General features: G+C 29.4%; 2 protein-coding genes across 2 annotated transcripts; both read right to left on the bottom strand.

Moving 5' to 3' along the window:
- Positions 1-271: 271 nt before the first annotated feature.
- LOC100793803 (probable indole-3-pyruvate monooxygenase YUCCA4) lies at positions 272-3,442 on the bottom strand. The gene is made up of 4 exons (XM_003527749.5): positions 2,635-3,442; positions 1,765-2,013; positions 1,518-1,640; positions 272-743 (listed from the first exon to the last, which is right to left on the bottom strand). The coding sequence occupies exons 1-4, from the start codon at positions 3,250-3,252 to the stop codon at positions 525-527; spliced, it is 1,209 nt and encodes a 402-aa protein (XP_003527797.1). The 5' UTR covers positions 3,253-3,442; the 3' UTR covers positions 272-524.
- A 10,329-nt stretch (positions 3,443-13,771) lies between these two features.
- On the bottom strand, positions 13,772-14,837 carry LOC100805091 (uncharacterized). The gene is made up of 2 exons (XM_003526381.5): positions 14,319-14,837; positions 13,772-14,201 (listed from the first exon to the last, which is right to left on the bottom strand). The coding sequence occupies exons 1-2, from the start codon at positions 14,399-14,401 to the stop codon at positions 13,844-13,846; spliced, it is 441 nt and encodes a 146-aa protein (XP_003526429.1). The 5' UTR covers positions 14,402-14,837; the 3' UTR covers positions 13,772-13,843.
- Positions 14,838-16,956: the final 2,119 nt, after the last annotated feature.

The following is a 16,956-nucleotide window of genomic DNA, read 5'->3' as shown; positions in this document are numbered from 1 at the left end:
TTGGTTAAAACTTATTTTACACTCACGTTTTTATTTAAAAACTTATTATACATGCTCAAAAGGTAATAAAATTAGAGAAATTAGTCCATGTGGTAGTATAAAGGAAATTTACAATAACCTAATTATAAATTATCATGAGATAAATTATTTTGTTAACTTTTTATAATAATTATTTTAAAAGTTAAATATTATAATTTTTTATTGGTTAACAATATAAAATTAATAATACCGAGAAATTAAATTCATAAAATAAAGTATGAAAAATGATAGGCAAGAATATCATGCCTCATTGATATAGAGGCATGGCCATAACCGACCATTTTGTTGTCCTTTCTTTGAACAAGGTATTTCATTTAGGAACTTAACTGTTTAATTTTTAAACACAAAGCCAAGAGGTGAAAAGTTTAGACACAAAAATGCTGTTGAACTGCAAATACAAAATTGTACATACACAAAAAAAAAAAAAAAAAAACTCTGTAAAGAGGTAGAAAAAAAATTCAGGACATTTTTATTTACACGTGATCCTATGTACTCTTGAGAAAGATGATGTGGGAATTACAGTATGATCTGTCCTTAACGGTCATCCATTGATCAGCGATGTCTTTAGCAATTTTTACGGCATCCGATGCAGTTCCAAGAAGACCTCTTCTCGTGAACCCCACTGTATACAATCCGTTCTCTCCCTTCCAACCCATTGGAAACGGCGTTTTAGGCATTCCGTCTTTCGTGAAAGATTCACAACTCTGCAGTTTCATAAATAATTTTGAATTTAATAGGCATGCTATTGTTGAGTATACAAATCAATCACAAATTATTTTTTAAAAGTAATTATTATAAAAAAAATCATGATTAAATGGGGAGTTGTAAATTTTGTCATTTTAGTGATGGCTGGCATGCACTGATCATTTTGCCTGACCCAGAAAAAGAAAACTCAAAAAACTGGTTTGGAATAACAAAGAAGAAGGAACGCTGAGAAGGAACAAATCAGATTACTGCAGTTTTTCAACTCAGAAGCATTTCAAAACTCGAACGACGGAAAGGAACAAAAGGGGCATTGTTTTAGGTGTGATTTTACAAGTAGCTAACGGGATATTTCACATGAAACTTCACTAGAATGAAAAAGTTTCAAATTTGCAACCCAAAGTCATTTTATTCTCTTTCTTTCATTGTTGTTGTATGAAGAAAAGAACCCATTTGTTGGTTTCTGCTATGCATGTCCCAACTCCCAAACCACCAACTGACTCAACAAGTGCTTGTACGTATGAAATACTAGTACTACTATTTTAGAATATATATAAGAGATAATTATTTGTTTTTGATTAAATAAAAATAAACTGAATAAAATGCAAAATAAAGGTTTTTCAGATCTTCAAAAAGTGTATATATGCCTTTAAGAAAATAGAGCAATAAGAAAAGAAATAGTTGGAATTGCTGATATATATATATATGCAAGATAGAGGTAAACATGCAGAAGGCAATTAAGGTCAATTTTTTTTGTTTTCCTTTTTTTTTTTTACCTTAAGCCAAGTGGGCACGTTGCTTTTGTATCCCGTCGCCAATATTATAGCGCTGAACTCCTTTTCTTGTCCATCCATAAACTTGGCACCGTTTCTTGTTATCTCCTTCACTCCTTCCATCACCTGCAACAAACCCTAACCAAACTTAGCAAAATTGAATAGCTGCTTAATTGCATTTTTAAAGTACATTATTATCAGAAAACGAAGCATGGTTATATAATTTGGTTTCATTTAAATACAGATGTACCTTGATGTTACCGGATCTTATTTGAGCGACTTGTCCAACATCAAGCACAGGGGTTTTCCCGGTAACTAGTTTGAGCTCGATAGGCCCTGTTTTGGGCCTTCTAACGCCATAGCGAGCGGTGTCACCCAACATTAACCTAGCCGCCGCCAAAACCAACTTGTCTACTAACTTTATTGGAAGCCATTTCAAGAGAGCCATAGCTATTCCAAACGTCGAAAACCCAAACATCTCCATAGGCAAAACATGTACCTGTACCATAAAACCATGAGTCAACACACACACTTTTGACCATTATTTATCATATTTTAACGGCAAAACTTGGAGTCTTAGATGTAGTTTCTTAGTCAAAGTTAGAGTTTCACCTGCATAAACATGCATATATAAAGATTGATCTTTAATGTAAATACTACTCCCTCCATCTTAAAATAATTATTGTCTAAAATATTTTATTAAGAAAAACTAATAAATAAATAATAATTATTTTTTAAAAAAATTAACCTTATATCATCATTAATTAATTTATAAATTTTATTGTGTATCATAAAAAATATAAATAAAAAAAATATTTAATATTATATTAAAAAATTAAAATATAATTGTTTTAGAATATTTTTTTCTTATATAACAATTACATTTAGACGGATAAAGTGAATAATGAAGATATTTAATGCAAACCTTTATCAAAGATATCTTTATTAAAGATCAATACAAATTGTCCAAATAAAACTTCAAATCTGATTGAAAAACAATTAATTAAGTAACTGCATCTAGGTTTTGTTCATATTTTAAGTAGTTACCCAAATGAGAAAAACATGCATGGGAAACAAGAGTACATGTGTATACACTACTAGTACATGGTTAGTTACATACTGTGTTTCTTGCAACCATGTAAGGGTTGGCGTTGTGCCTGCAAAGATCCAAGCTAACTTCCATACCCGAGTTGCCGCAACCAATGACCAAAACCCTCTGGTTCTTGTAATCAGAACCAGATTTATAGACGCTGGTGTGAACAATGGGTCCGCGAAACTTGTCCATGCCAGAAATCGAGGGAACAACGGGTTCAGCATTCTCTCCAGTAGCAACCACAAGCCACGGCGAAATGTACTGAAAACCATTGGTTTTGACGACCCAAAGCTGAGAACAAGGGTCGAACTGGGCGGTCTGAACGGACTGGTTGAACCTGGGGCGGATGTTGAAGCGTGAAGCGTAGGAGTTGGAGGGGTATTTTGGGAAATGGAGGGGAAAGGGTATTAAGGGGAGTTCGCAGAAGTGTTTAGGGAGGTGGAGTTTGAGGCGGTCGTAGGTTCTGTGTTGCCAAAGTGAGGTTATGCAGTTTGTTCTCTCGAGAATGACGTAGGGTACTCCGTGGTGGGAGAGGCACGCGGCGACGGCTAGCCCTGAGGGTCCTGCTCCTACGATGATAGGGCCATGAACCCACACGCACTTCACTTGCTCCTCTCCTCCTTCTTGCGCCTTTAAGGACTCCATGATATTCTCAGCAAGAAAATCCCAAGAAAGGAAGGGATTAAAGAACTTGGAAAGAAGAAGAAGAAGACCCTGTTAATTATTTCTTTCTTTGTGTATTTGTTTCTTGCCCCCCAGTGGTACCCCTCTTGTGGGAATTTAAAGAAGTGGGAATGGTGAGTCAGTGAAGTGCACTAGTCCAGGGAGTGTGGCTAGAGGGGTGTGTGCGCCTTTTAAATGCATGGAAAGCAAAAATTTTCATATATAGAGAGAGAAATTGGAAAATGTTTGATAGAAAACTCAAATAATATTTAACGCCTAGACAAAAATATAAATATAATAAATTTTATAATGTAATAAGAAGAGAGATAAAGAAAAATTAGAAGTATTTGTGAAATATTTAAAATAAAAGATTATTTATATATTATTAGTTTGAGAAAATTTACCACCTTAATAATTTTGAACAATAGGTGAGTTATTATTTTTTTCAAGGACAAGTGATATTAATAAATATTATTCTCCTTCCTGTAACGAACACTCGTTCTATTTAATAAATATTAATTAAGTATTTTTAAATTATTATTATTTTTTCAATACTTAAAAAGATTAATATATAAAGAATATAGTAAAAAGATATAGCGTTCCTCAGTCAAAAATGTTACACGGGCCCCCACTCTGCTAGCTATTTAACAGTTAGAGAGGGGAGAAAAAAGAAAAATAAAATATAAATATAATAGAATTTATAACGTGATAAAAAAAATAAAAAATATTAAATGAGTGTTTAAAATGATAAGATATTTATGGATTATTATTCTTTTGTTTGTATAGGTGAAAAGAACTAACTGGAGGTAGGTAACTGCCAAATGCTGTAATTGAGACGTGAAGGTAAATAAAAGATATGGAAATCTTTTAAGAAAATATGAACCTAGCTATTTTTTTTTTTTCATGAGTTGATCGAAGGAGATAGAAAGAAAAATAATAATAAATATAATAAATAATATGATAGAAAATAAAATAAAAAAGTGAAATGTAAAAAAAATCATAAAAATAATAATAGAAGAGTTATGTAATTTTTTGTACACTTTTATTTTTTAATTTATATCGTAATTATTCTTTTAATTTTTTTATATCATCGCCCAATATAAAAGTACGTACTCATTTAGAGAACCGCAATCTCATCCCACTACTGAAAGCAAGGAACTGAGGGATATTTACTCGTTAGTCTTTACCAAGATCAAACACAGTGCTTCAAAATTCAAACTAAAAAAAAATCCAAAGAAAACAAAGATTCTGAGAGGTTGTCCCAGAGGGGGTTAAAGCCTTTTTTTTTTCTTTTCAATTGTGTGAAAAGCCTCTCTTACCATCATCCAAATCTTTCAACAATCAATGCATGCATGGCTTCCTCTCTAGCTCCAACCCTACTCCATTGATCCTTCTCTTATTGGATGCCGCTCAGCTTCGTGACAAGCCGATGCTCCACACCTTACTGACCTCTGCAATGAATTATACATTCCCATTGTTGTCTTCTGTTTTATAGCCTACAACTACATTTAACCTCAATCACCCCACACATTCTTAGCATCATATATGGGAATTTGCATGTGGGTAAATACTGTAATTGAGGAGAGCTCAAAAATCTTCATGTTGTGGTCAAAATCGTAGTCGCGGAAGGCTCAAGGATTCCAAGCATATGGACTTTATTCACAGGCAATGCCAAGACTCCATCCAACCCTCATTCTTTTCTCCTTTGTCTCTTGAAGAATCATTGGGTATATAGTTCTATCTTCCTTTAAAATCCAAAGTGGACGAGAAGAAGCAATAACTGAAAGTAGAATTAATAACACCCACGTACGACGATATCGGGTTTCAAACAAATCTGCTGCCACTCACTGTTCATTTTCACTATGCTAGCTTCTGCTTAATTTCCGGATATAGTTTTACGTTTTACTTACAAAATATGCAATGCAAAAGCCTAAAGAATCAAAATTTACAATAAAACTTGGATTTTCTTGCAAATAAGACCAACTAATCATTCATTCTTTTCAATCTTGATGCACATATTGTAACATCTCACACGCTATTATTTTATTAAACATTCTTGTTGGTCTTTATAGATAATCTTTTTTAGATCTGAATAATAAGTGTTTTTAAAATCAATAAATGATCCTAGAAATTAATATAAGGCTGTTCAATATGTTTTGATGATACTTACACGATTTTTGATAAATTTTTCAAAAAATCATTCATCTCAAAATCGTTTAAGTAAAACACACTTAATTATGAAATTATTAAGTGGTGGACTATCAAAAAAATAAATGCATCTTGTTAATATAGGTAATACCAATTAATTTCTTTAAGTCATTTTCAACTATACAGTCACACATACCTCTGCAATCTTTAGATCCCTTTCATTTCGGCATAATTGAGTATTACACATATACTTACAAAAGGTAGGGAAAATGCCTTAAATATATTTTGGAAATTAATATTTGAAAATGCCTCTCTATTTAAATTTATTTGTTTTTAAAAATATTTATCATGACTCATTTTTTTTCTCTATTATGTAACTTATATTATCTCACACTTTTTTCTCCTTTTCTCTATTTCCCATTTAGTTCAAAAATTTATTAATTTTAAAAAATTATAAACAAAACATAGAATTATAGGTCATTTTTAAAAAAATATTTTATTTAAGATAAAAATATAAAATAATCATGTGTTACAAAATGAGTAAAACACGTGAATGAGTGGATAGAAAAAGATGATGTAATAATTGTTATTCTTTTTTTAAAGAGTACAGACTTGATTTATATATATTTTTTTAGAATGCATACTCTCTTATTGAAAAGGTATTGAATATTGAGATGAGAAGGTAAAAAAACGAGGAGAAAGGAATTAAGGTGTGGTGAATGAATAAAAAGAGTGCAGTACAGTGTTAATTAGATGAATAATATTCAATAATTTGTTGAAATAATAAATCACTATTCTAATAAATATTAAGACATTGCTAAAAAAATTGTAAGTAATTTCTTTTATAATACATTTTTTAATATTCAACTATTATAAAAAAATTTAAATAACATTAAAATATTAAATTTTTTAATAAATTGTTATGAATACATTATCATTATAAATTTAATATTTTTTTAATGACTTCTTAATCAGTGTCTTTAAGATAATTGTTAGTAAGACTCCAAAAATATTGTTATCTCCGTCGACTGACAAATTTGAGTGGGAGACAAAGAAAAAATAAACACAAAATGGGAAACATAGTTTTGAAATTTTGTATCTGCCGTCTTTAGCACGATTTAAACAAAATATTAATTTAACAAAAAATAAAAATATTAAATATTAAAATTAGCATGCTTAGATTTTAATTGAATATTGAGATTATAAAAAATAGAAGCAAATAAGATGTACTGAATGGATCCCAGAAAAAAGTGTAGAGCATGCATGGTCTTAAACAGGAATAAAATTTAATAAACTTTCTAAAAAAATAGAGAACATTAGCTAATTATATAATTAAGTTATTGGTTAAAGAATTAAATTAATTTATTTACATAAAATATAATAAAATGTTAAATTTTTTTATTGAAACACTTGTCGATAAGACTCGAATTGTCGACAAATATGAATGGAAGAAAAAAAAGAAAAAAATAATAAAGAAACACAAAATGGGGAACATTGATTTGAAATTTTGAATATTCTTTATTTTTAGTATGACTAAACTAAACACGAATTTACCAAAAAAAAATACAAAACATTAAATATTATAATTTGTAGGCATAAATTTGTCTATAAAAAAAGGCCAAAATAATTTTTTTTCTTTTACAAATTAAACTGTTTTGTAATTGTGTAGTTTTAAGGAGATATGCACAAATATTTAAAAATGATTTTATAAATATTATATATTTTTATATTATAAATTCAAATTCTCATTTTTGAAAACAAAATAATTTATATAATTCTTCTTTTCAAACAGACACTTTTTTTTATGTTGCAATGCAAGTCGTTCGAGCTTTTATCTGAAATTAAAACATTTTAATATATTTTCATTAATTATGTAATTAATTAAAAGTTATATTTTGTTTAAATTATTTTAAGAATGTTAAAAAAATTCCAAATCAACATTACGTAATAATTCTCTTTTTACAAATCCTCACCAAAGTAATATCCTATATTTCTATTAGCTGAACTGGTTTTAATTTTTTTTAACGAAAATTTTCTATTTTAAATTATTTTCATTACTAATGAAACAATTAACCCTTAAATTATTTTTAATTTATTTTTATATTATATATATTTACAGATATTGTGCAATATTTAAAAGGCATAATCACCTATTTAAAATACTTGATAACTTAAAGTTTTTTTAAATCCATCTGCAATCTCTCTGGTTGCCACCCGTTATTATTTTTGGGAACAATTACGCGGGATATTTGATTCTTTTTTGGTAGAATAAAGTTATATACTACTCAACTAGCAAGTTGCCATCAAGTTGGAGTTGACGTTTGTGCGTGAATAAAGATTGCGTTAATAATAGACCTTTTGATCCAACCAATTAGATGTCTGCAGATGAAGAAACACCTAAGGAGCATTACAAAACTTGAATCAACGACGAAATGAAATCCGCATAAGTGACTTTCACTGAATATATTATAGTGTTTTTGATACGAGGATCTACATTAACATGCATTTTAGATTCACCTGGCAGAAAATCTCACATGGAAAAGGATTTCTGGGCACTAGGGATCGACAGGGATCTTTCGTGGGATATATACTTAGTTGGACTCCATCACAACTCACAAGCCTCCTAAATTAATATAAAGTGATAATATTATTTAAACAAAAATTCAAATGATTTTTACGTTAACTAACTTGTTATATAACAAGTATTTAATTTTCAGCAAATATAAAGCATAAAAAATAGACACACACTTCTCTAAAAAAAATATAGTCACACAAATGTACATAATTTTTTATCCATAACACGTGTGTATGAAAAACATATATTAAGAAAAAATAATCTCTTAAATAGATATTAGTATTTCAAATAATTAATCTTTGACTCTTAACTCAAGTATATCCTAGTTCCCCTAAAATATACGTCATTTTTAGTTGTAATAGGGCATGTTGCGATTTTGCTACATATGGTACGGCACAAGAACATGTATGTTGAAGAGAAAGTGCATGAGCTGATGAACAGGATAGAAGATATATAGAGGTTGATATTGAAGACTCTGAAGTGTAGGCTGAAAATTATAGAAAAGAACGAGTCAACGAGGGCAAGCATCTCTAACCCCAACAAGCTCCTCCTTGATTGGGGCATGCTAGATGTAGTTATCTTGACATGGACTGACAAGAGAACACCTACTTCCCTTTCCGTAATCATTTATAATTGAACAGTTATATATATATATATATATATATATATATATAAAATTCTTAGAATGAAATACTTTATAGTGTACCCTCACTATATACATATATATGTCTCATAATTAAAATGACCTCATTTAATTGTATTGTATGAGATAAACCGATACGAGGATGATGTAACAAGGTGAATGATTATATGCATTAAAAAAGATTATCTTAATTTTTGTAATCTTTAATTTTGCTCTCATAATTAATTGCTGATGATATATTACCTAAAATGACCTTATTATATGTTGCTCCTTTTGATTTTGACAAAAGTAGACAATGATGGGAAGTTGATAACAAATTAAGAGGTATGTATAGAAGCTGCATGCTTTAATTTGGAAAAAGATCGAATATATGTAATGAAAGGGAATTCTGAACAGTAATATGTGGGCTGAGACTGAACAAAGGGAAGTTGGAGGCACAGTTTGGTCTGCCACAATGACGATAACAAGCCATCAAACACTCAATAATATTATAAGTTCCCCACATCACAGCTCTATATAGCTCCAACTTGAGAGCTAGCGAATCTCTCCCTTTCGTCTTCATGTGTGCACGAGACAGCCAGAGCGGGGGCTTGTTTTTATTTGTTTTGATTTGGCCTTCACTCGGTATCTGTGATCAGATCTTCAACGATTAAACATGTATCAAATTAAACATTACATCACTTTGGGTGCACATCGTCTTCTGATGCATCTATTTCAAAATTATAAACTGTTTTAGGTTGACTCCCGTAAAACATGGTTCACAACTTTATATCTAAATATATAACGAGTTATATATATATATATATATATATATATATATATATATATATATATATATATAAATTATTAAAAATAAATTAAAATTGGAACATTGGTTGGCATTATCTGTCATAGAATTTTATTCGATCATGAACACACACAGGAGTTCTCATAACATATTGACATGAAATGGACATGATTCCTCTTCGGGCAGAGTTATCTCTAACTCTCTACAGTTTTTCAATCTTTTTATTTCTCCATCATTTGTTTTCTTCTTTTCATTTTTTCTATATATGTGCCTGGGCTTTTAATTTTTCTAGGTGTAGAGATGGATCCGGAAGAGGATCTTTGATATGAAATGTGGATATTATTAATTAGTATGAACACAAATTGAAATGAACGAAAAAGTTATATTTGATTGGACATTAATCATGTCATTTCGTACAAATCTCATGAAAAAAAAATTGAACTAACGAAAAGTACTTATTAGATACTGATGGTCTTTAGTTTTTCGTCCATACAAAATTCTCAAATATATAAGCAAAAAGTGATAATTAATTGTTTCTTTGTTTAGGTTATAATTAATCGTTTCTTGATAAACAAGCACAAAACTTTTATCAACAGAAAATCAAACACGCGCTACATTATTAAGGGTTTAAGGTGGAGTTAGAAGTTTGTTCGTATGGGCCTATGTCCAGTCTGCGTTGGCGCGTTACACCCCTGGAGAACATGACTAGAAAAGGATACAAACAAAACCTAAGATATCTAGATCTTGCCTATTTACGTCCAAACTCTAACACAATGATACCTTTCATTCTATCTAATCCATCACTTTTGGAATGGAACCCTCGTCTCGTTGCCATATGAGACAACAGAATCTACTTTCGCAGATTCTATTATCTTCCGAATCGAGCACATTATTTTCTATAAACACAAGCTACTCAATCGCTTCTTTGACTTTATACAGTTGTACTTGTATTATGAAATTATGAGCTTAACATGATAAATGAGAAAAAAAAAATGTTATATTAATTCGAATCTCTCATTAATAGCAACTAACAAATTAATTGATAAAAAGTTATACTTTTTTAGAACAAAAAACAGTTGTACCTGTGCATTTTTTCATGAAATAACTTGTGCAATACTAGTCGTTAATGTAGTTCAAGAAATAACTTCTATTAGTTAGAAAGGAGGGAGGCAGAAAGAGAAAAATAAAATAAAATGTGTGATATGATAAAGAAAATAGATAAAAAAAAAAGTTCCAAAAATATATTGCAAGAAATTTGAGTGCAATAATTTATAACAGTATTAGAATCACTGGCGGAGTTTGACTAAAATTTTGGAAGGGCCAAAATAATTAAACTTATAAAATTTTTATGATATAATTTCTTATGGTAATTTAAATATTATTAGTTTATTAATAATACTCTTTAGGTTTTTTTAACGAGTTTATTCCTTTGTCTACTACTGAATAATTTCTTTTAGAGAATTTATGTTTAAATTAATCTTATGGAAACTCTACGAGTCAAATTAAGTTATTTGATAAACAGAGTTTGTACAAAAATACATAAAATCAATGATTTTTTCAACAAATTTAAGAAAATAAACATATTTCTGCCAAAATCATAACCAAATTTGAAGAAAAAATTCATAAGAAAATCACAAAATTCATATAAAAGAACTTAATTAGAAAACCTACATTGACCTTCTATGGCTTCGGGAGGCTGAAGAATCCTTCGTTTACATTGACCTTTGTGCTTACTCTCATGAATGTTGATGAATGGTGATGCTTATAGGTTCATTAAGTAACACAGGAAGCTTATGCAGTTTTATTTTGGATATAAAACTTAAGCAATTTAGTTGAAATTATAAGGGGTGATATTTTCTTGGTGGAAATATAGCTGGAAGATTTGGCCTCACAATGTTTATTTAATGTTTTGTGAAGTTTTTTGGCCCTAAAATGTTTTGACTTAGGAAAGCTAGTCAAGTAATATATTCGAGCAAAGAAAGGAAAAACACAGAGACAATTGTGTTTCGTATTTTAGTTAGAACATGTGCTTCTTACAACATTAAGTGGCTGTTATAGCATGGGCATTTGGCTTTTTCCTTATAGAATGTGTGAAAGTCTATTCTTCTAATTTTAGTATGTATGTAGTATGACTCATATAGTATATAAAACTAAAAGTTTGAGTGGCCATGGCCTCCCTCAGCTCCTTATCAGATTCGCCACTGTTTAGAATTTAATTTAAATATATTGATTGTCATTCAATTATAAACAATTATAATTTATTAATTGTTTGAATAATTATTTTAAAATTTTATCTTAAGGATGATTTTGAATTGATTGTTGTTTAAATTTTTTTATGACAATTAAACTCGTAACATTATCCATAACTTTTTAATTCAGTCATACTCGGGTAAGTACCAAGTAACGTGTAATTGTGCTTTGGTTTTTTGCCATGTAGAAGAGTCTTCAGTGTTTACCAAGACAGTTAGTATGATTAGCTATTTTACCTATTTAGCTTGATGAGAAATGAAAGATATTAGATATATTATTTTACAGAATCGACGTTTAATTATTTAATATATATATATATCATACTACTAACTTAATATTTGCACTCTCGCTTTTATCATCTCACACGTTTTAAGAAAAAATATTTTTAACTTATGGAAATCACAATTATTTTTATATTTAAACCTTTTTTAAATATTTGATAATCCTTAATATATTTAAATAAATTTTAATAAGAAAAGCTTAAAAAAGTATACACAAGATTGCTTAATATCGTTGGATTCGATCAATTTAGCTTATTCTAATCGAAAGAATAAGAACCTGACAAACCACAGCTGACAAACTAGTTACACAACATTTTCTTTTTGTCCATTGTTATACAACCAAGTGTCCATTTGACAACTAGTTACACGATATCTTTTAAAGTTTAATAAAGTTGATTTAACTGGTATTCATTGTGAATCATTAACTATAATTAAAATAGACGTTTAATTTAATCTGATAATTTATTTTCATTAAATGTTCGAGAATTAATTTTCTAACGTTTAAACATTAAGCAAAGTAACTAACACACAATATTAATATTGCTGTTTTACATGTAGTTAATTAGAGTGGTATTATAGTTGATTTCTTTAAGAAAGATTTTAAATTTAATTTTTTTTAGATGAAACAAACATGATTGAAATGAGAGATTTTATTAATTGACTAGTTAAATTTTTCAATAAAAATTAATTATCAATAAAATCAGTTAATATTTTATACTAATATTATGATATAAAAGAAAAAAAAAATATTGATCTTTTATTTTATTTTTTTAGGAAATAAATCGTGATCTTTACTCGTGAACCATTACCCTATTGTATATTGAACTGGAAGGGCTTTGTTGGGTCAAGGCAGAAAAATTAAGGACTACGAAGTTTCAGGTGTTTACGGCCTTTATTTGTTTGAAGTTTATCAAACAACAACAAATGAGGCCAGGCCCATTTATCCTTGTTATAGGTATGCTAGTGTCGGACCTATATTTAAGCCTGACATAATTTTAGTGTACTTTTAGCTTTCACAATTAAAAAAAGTATTCATCTCGAGCAAAAATAATTCCTAACGTCAGTGTGCGTTTATATGAGATTATTTTCAAAATTATTTATCTGTCATGTGAAATAAGTTTAATATTTAAATATGTTATGTGAAAAATAATTTTAAGAAAATTTATTTCACTTAAGTTTACTAAAATAACCCTTTTTATAATTAAATTACAGAAAAAGAAGTATCAAGTTAATTATAATACTAGTTAGTTTTGAATGTAAATTAATGAATTATCGGAGACAAAATAGCTCTGGTTGGTATGTGATTCAAGAATTATCTTTGCATGGGAGAAATTATTAAGTGATTCTGTGGACTTCATAGTCCCATCAATATTTATATAACACGTAATTTAATGTTTTAAATTCTTTTTTCTTAAATTAAAAATTTAAATATAAATCGCATAAAAATTGGCGGGGACGATGAACAGATAGCAACAATTTAACGAGGAATGTGCGTTAGCGATAATGGCCTGATGAACCAGCCCAATAGAAAGCGAATAGGGCCGCAGGCCTATAAAACTAATGGGCTTCAGAAAGCAAACAAAAACGAAACAACAAGAAAAGATGGGAAGCAGTGTAGTACAATGTTTGTGCTTGTGCATGGTTTAAGATAGGTAACGAATTAGAATTTGTACTACATGTACTACAATCACTAAAACTGCATAAATCCAATCCAGTACTAGTACTATTCATTACATACAATTATTCGTTAGATATTTTTGAAGTTTTCATCCAAGAAATAAAAACTTGACACATGGATATGATTATGAAATTAAAAGTTTGTGTGAAAGGCCAAGCAATTAAATTAACAATAATCATGTACAAGTAAATTTAATTTGATTTAGTATTTTTCACATGGAGAAGCAACTGCCCTTGTTGCTTTGGACTATGATCGGGGCGGAGAGCGGCGGCGCAGTCTTGGAGGAGGAACGAACAGCCTCGTATCTCCGCCGTGCCGACGGCCGGGGAAGATTCTCCGGCACGATCGTTTCGAGCGAATTGCCTTGCCAAGGTGGGCACATTCTTTTCTCGCTCCATTTGGCGCCACCGTAAGAATTGCTATTTGATACTACTTGGTTACTAAATGGCATGGTCTTGATTTCAATTGCTTCGTGGGCCATTGCCACTGAATTGCACATTTCTAGTCCAATAATGGATGCCACTCCCATCACAACGCATTGCCTCTTCCAACATGCTTCGTTCTTCACCCTTTATTACAACGCACACGGTAATGTTAGTGACATGAGTCACATAAATGACATGTAAATTGTGACCCAACAAGTTAAAAGAAAATATATGTATGTAGAAACAAAGATGAAAACTTACGATGAAAGTTGAGGATGTTTTGGGGGAATGGAAGGTTGGTTTGAAGTAAAAGGGGGAAGGCTTAGGAAGCAACTGGTCCTCATGGTGAGAGTTGAGTTGAGAAAATTTATAAATCCTTCCACGATGACCCTCTTACCTTAATTATAAAAGTCTTGACTTAGAACTAAAGGAAGCAATATATAGAGAGATATGAGGAAGCAGAAAAGCTTGAAATGTAAAATAGTAATTAGGAGATCGAAAAAAGTGGGAGTTATTGTTTGGACAAGTGGAAGAGGCGTATTCCAAATGGCAAAGCCACCATTATTTACTTTTAATTAATTGGTTGAGTTTAGCATCTTGTTTTTGGTGCTACCTATTGCTTGCCGTGTTTGCAGCAATCTCGCGTTGCCCAGTAGAGGACACGCTTGTCACAGTCTCTCCATGCATCTTGGATGAAAATTTGGACTTCCTCGATCAAACTTATGTAAGTTTCAAACAAGAGGATTCATTGAAAAAATTATGTCAAACAATTTCGTAATAGGGAAACTAACCGATTAAACAAGTTTCCCCTTCACTCTTCTTCTGGATTTAGATATTTCAATTCCGTAACTTTCATTTTATTTTTTATTTTTTAAAATCGATTTAATTTCATCAATTAATTTTTTTAATTTTAATTTGATCATCTAATTTTTTAAATTAATTTATTTTTCGGTGATATGTGTATTTTCGATGATTTAAAATTACTTATCACAAAGTATAATTTCTTATTTAAACTGAAAAAACAAATTAAATTAATTTAAAGAATTAAATAATCAAATTAAACCTAAATTAAGGCACTGAAATACTAATTTAATCTGATTAATATCTTCACTTACCGAAACTCTGAAATTGACAGACATCCGAAAGAACAGTTTTTGAAAAATGAGTTGTTTATGAATTTTTGTGGGTCAAAATTGTCCCCCCAATATTATGAAGAAAAAAAAAAATACAAAGACCGGCTCCATTCGGATATTAGCGTTACGAGTTCAATTTCGTTTTTTCTTTTTTTCCTATATGCTTTCCTCGCCCCTTGCCATCGCACTGACCAAGTTCATTGACAACACCGTTTTGATCAAACCATTAGGGACAACAATAGAAGTTTATATTTTAACACCAAATAAAGTCTGCGAAACATGTAACCAAGCTTATATCATGCATATTTACTATTTTATAAAAAATAATATTTTAATGATGAAAGTATTTTCTATATTTGATAAGGAGCATGTTTTAATGGGGGGAAAAAAGAGCTACAATTGGATAGCGAGACCAAAGTTTAAGCCTAACATCAAATACTTTTCAAAAGTACTTCCACGATTACATTCATTTATAGAAAGATATGGGTAATTGCTTACAAAACAAGTCAAAATTTTAGGTTAACATGTGAACAAGATGGCTACTTTTATAATCAAGCTAGTACGTTTGGAACAAAAGACGAGGAATAAACAACTTATATTTTTGGAATTTCGTCGACAATAATCATGCTTGCAACGTACTTCTTATCCAACGGAGCTAATAGCTTTGTCGGCATAAAGAGGAGTAGGTTTTGACTGTTTTATCATCTATAACTACCTATTTGTTTATGAATAAACTCTAATCACATTTTATTAATGGCTGTTCTAAATAATGATTGAGTAATTAAAAATAAAAAATACTAAAAAAAACATAACATTTAATATGATATCTCTATTCCCTATTGTAAAAAATAAAAATATGATATCGCTACCGTGCTTTCTAACAAAACTTGACAACCTAATTAGAATATCATTAGAGTCTTAGAGACATACTTATTAAAAACCACATTGACTGGGAAGTTATTTGGTGAACAGAAATTTCGATGAATAAATATTTCATCTCTAGCAATTAATAAATCAAGAAAATAGTGTATCTCTAGCAAGCCCAAAGAAGAGAGATGTGACTGGAGTCGCAATATGAACAGTGGCATGTATCCATTTTCGATGAGTATCTATGTTTATGTTTATGTTTATATCTTCAATAATTTAGAATTAAAATTTAACAATCTCAAAAGAATTCAGAAAAAACAATTTTCTCAGGTAATTTAATATAATTACAAAAATTTAGGAAATATATTATTTACTATCGTAATTATTAGATAACTTTCATCCGTTGACATAATTATAAATAATAATTAAAGTCCTTTAAAAAGAATTTAAGGTTTAATTCTCAATTATATACATGAAAAATAATTTATTAAAAGATTATTATTTTTTACAATATTTAGAGAGATATCAGAAAAATATATTAAATAATTTTTACTTTTACATACATTTTATTGGTATTAATCGAGTGTTAGTAAATTATTTTTCCTTATCATAAAGGAAATTTACAATATCCATAATTAATATGGGGACTAGTCTTTATTTATGATATTGATATGATTAAAGACATAACATAATTGGAAAACATTTGATGTTCATTTGGTGAAGATAAGTTTGATTCTCTTTGTAACGAAGGGAGAGAAATAATATTAAAGAGAAATTTTATATTTTATATAGGATTTATATGATTCCATCTTTTACACTTTATTTTAAATTTAACATTTCTCTTATATTTTTATCATCTAAGTTAAATATATCAAAACTTTTTATACAATTGGTAAATA

This window comes from Glycine max, chromosome 6 (genome assembly GCF_000004515.6).
Source record: "Glycine max cultivar Williams 82 chromosome 6, Glycine_max_v4.0, whole genome shotgun sequence".
Classification (NCBI taxonomy): Eukaryota; Viridiplantae; Streptophyta; class Magnoliopsida; order Fabales; family Fabaceae; genus Glycine; species Glycine max.
The sequence above is the reverse complement of the archived record's forward strand: the minus strand, read 5'-3'. Positions and strand labels throughout refer to the sequence as shown.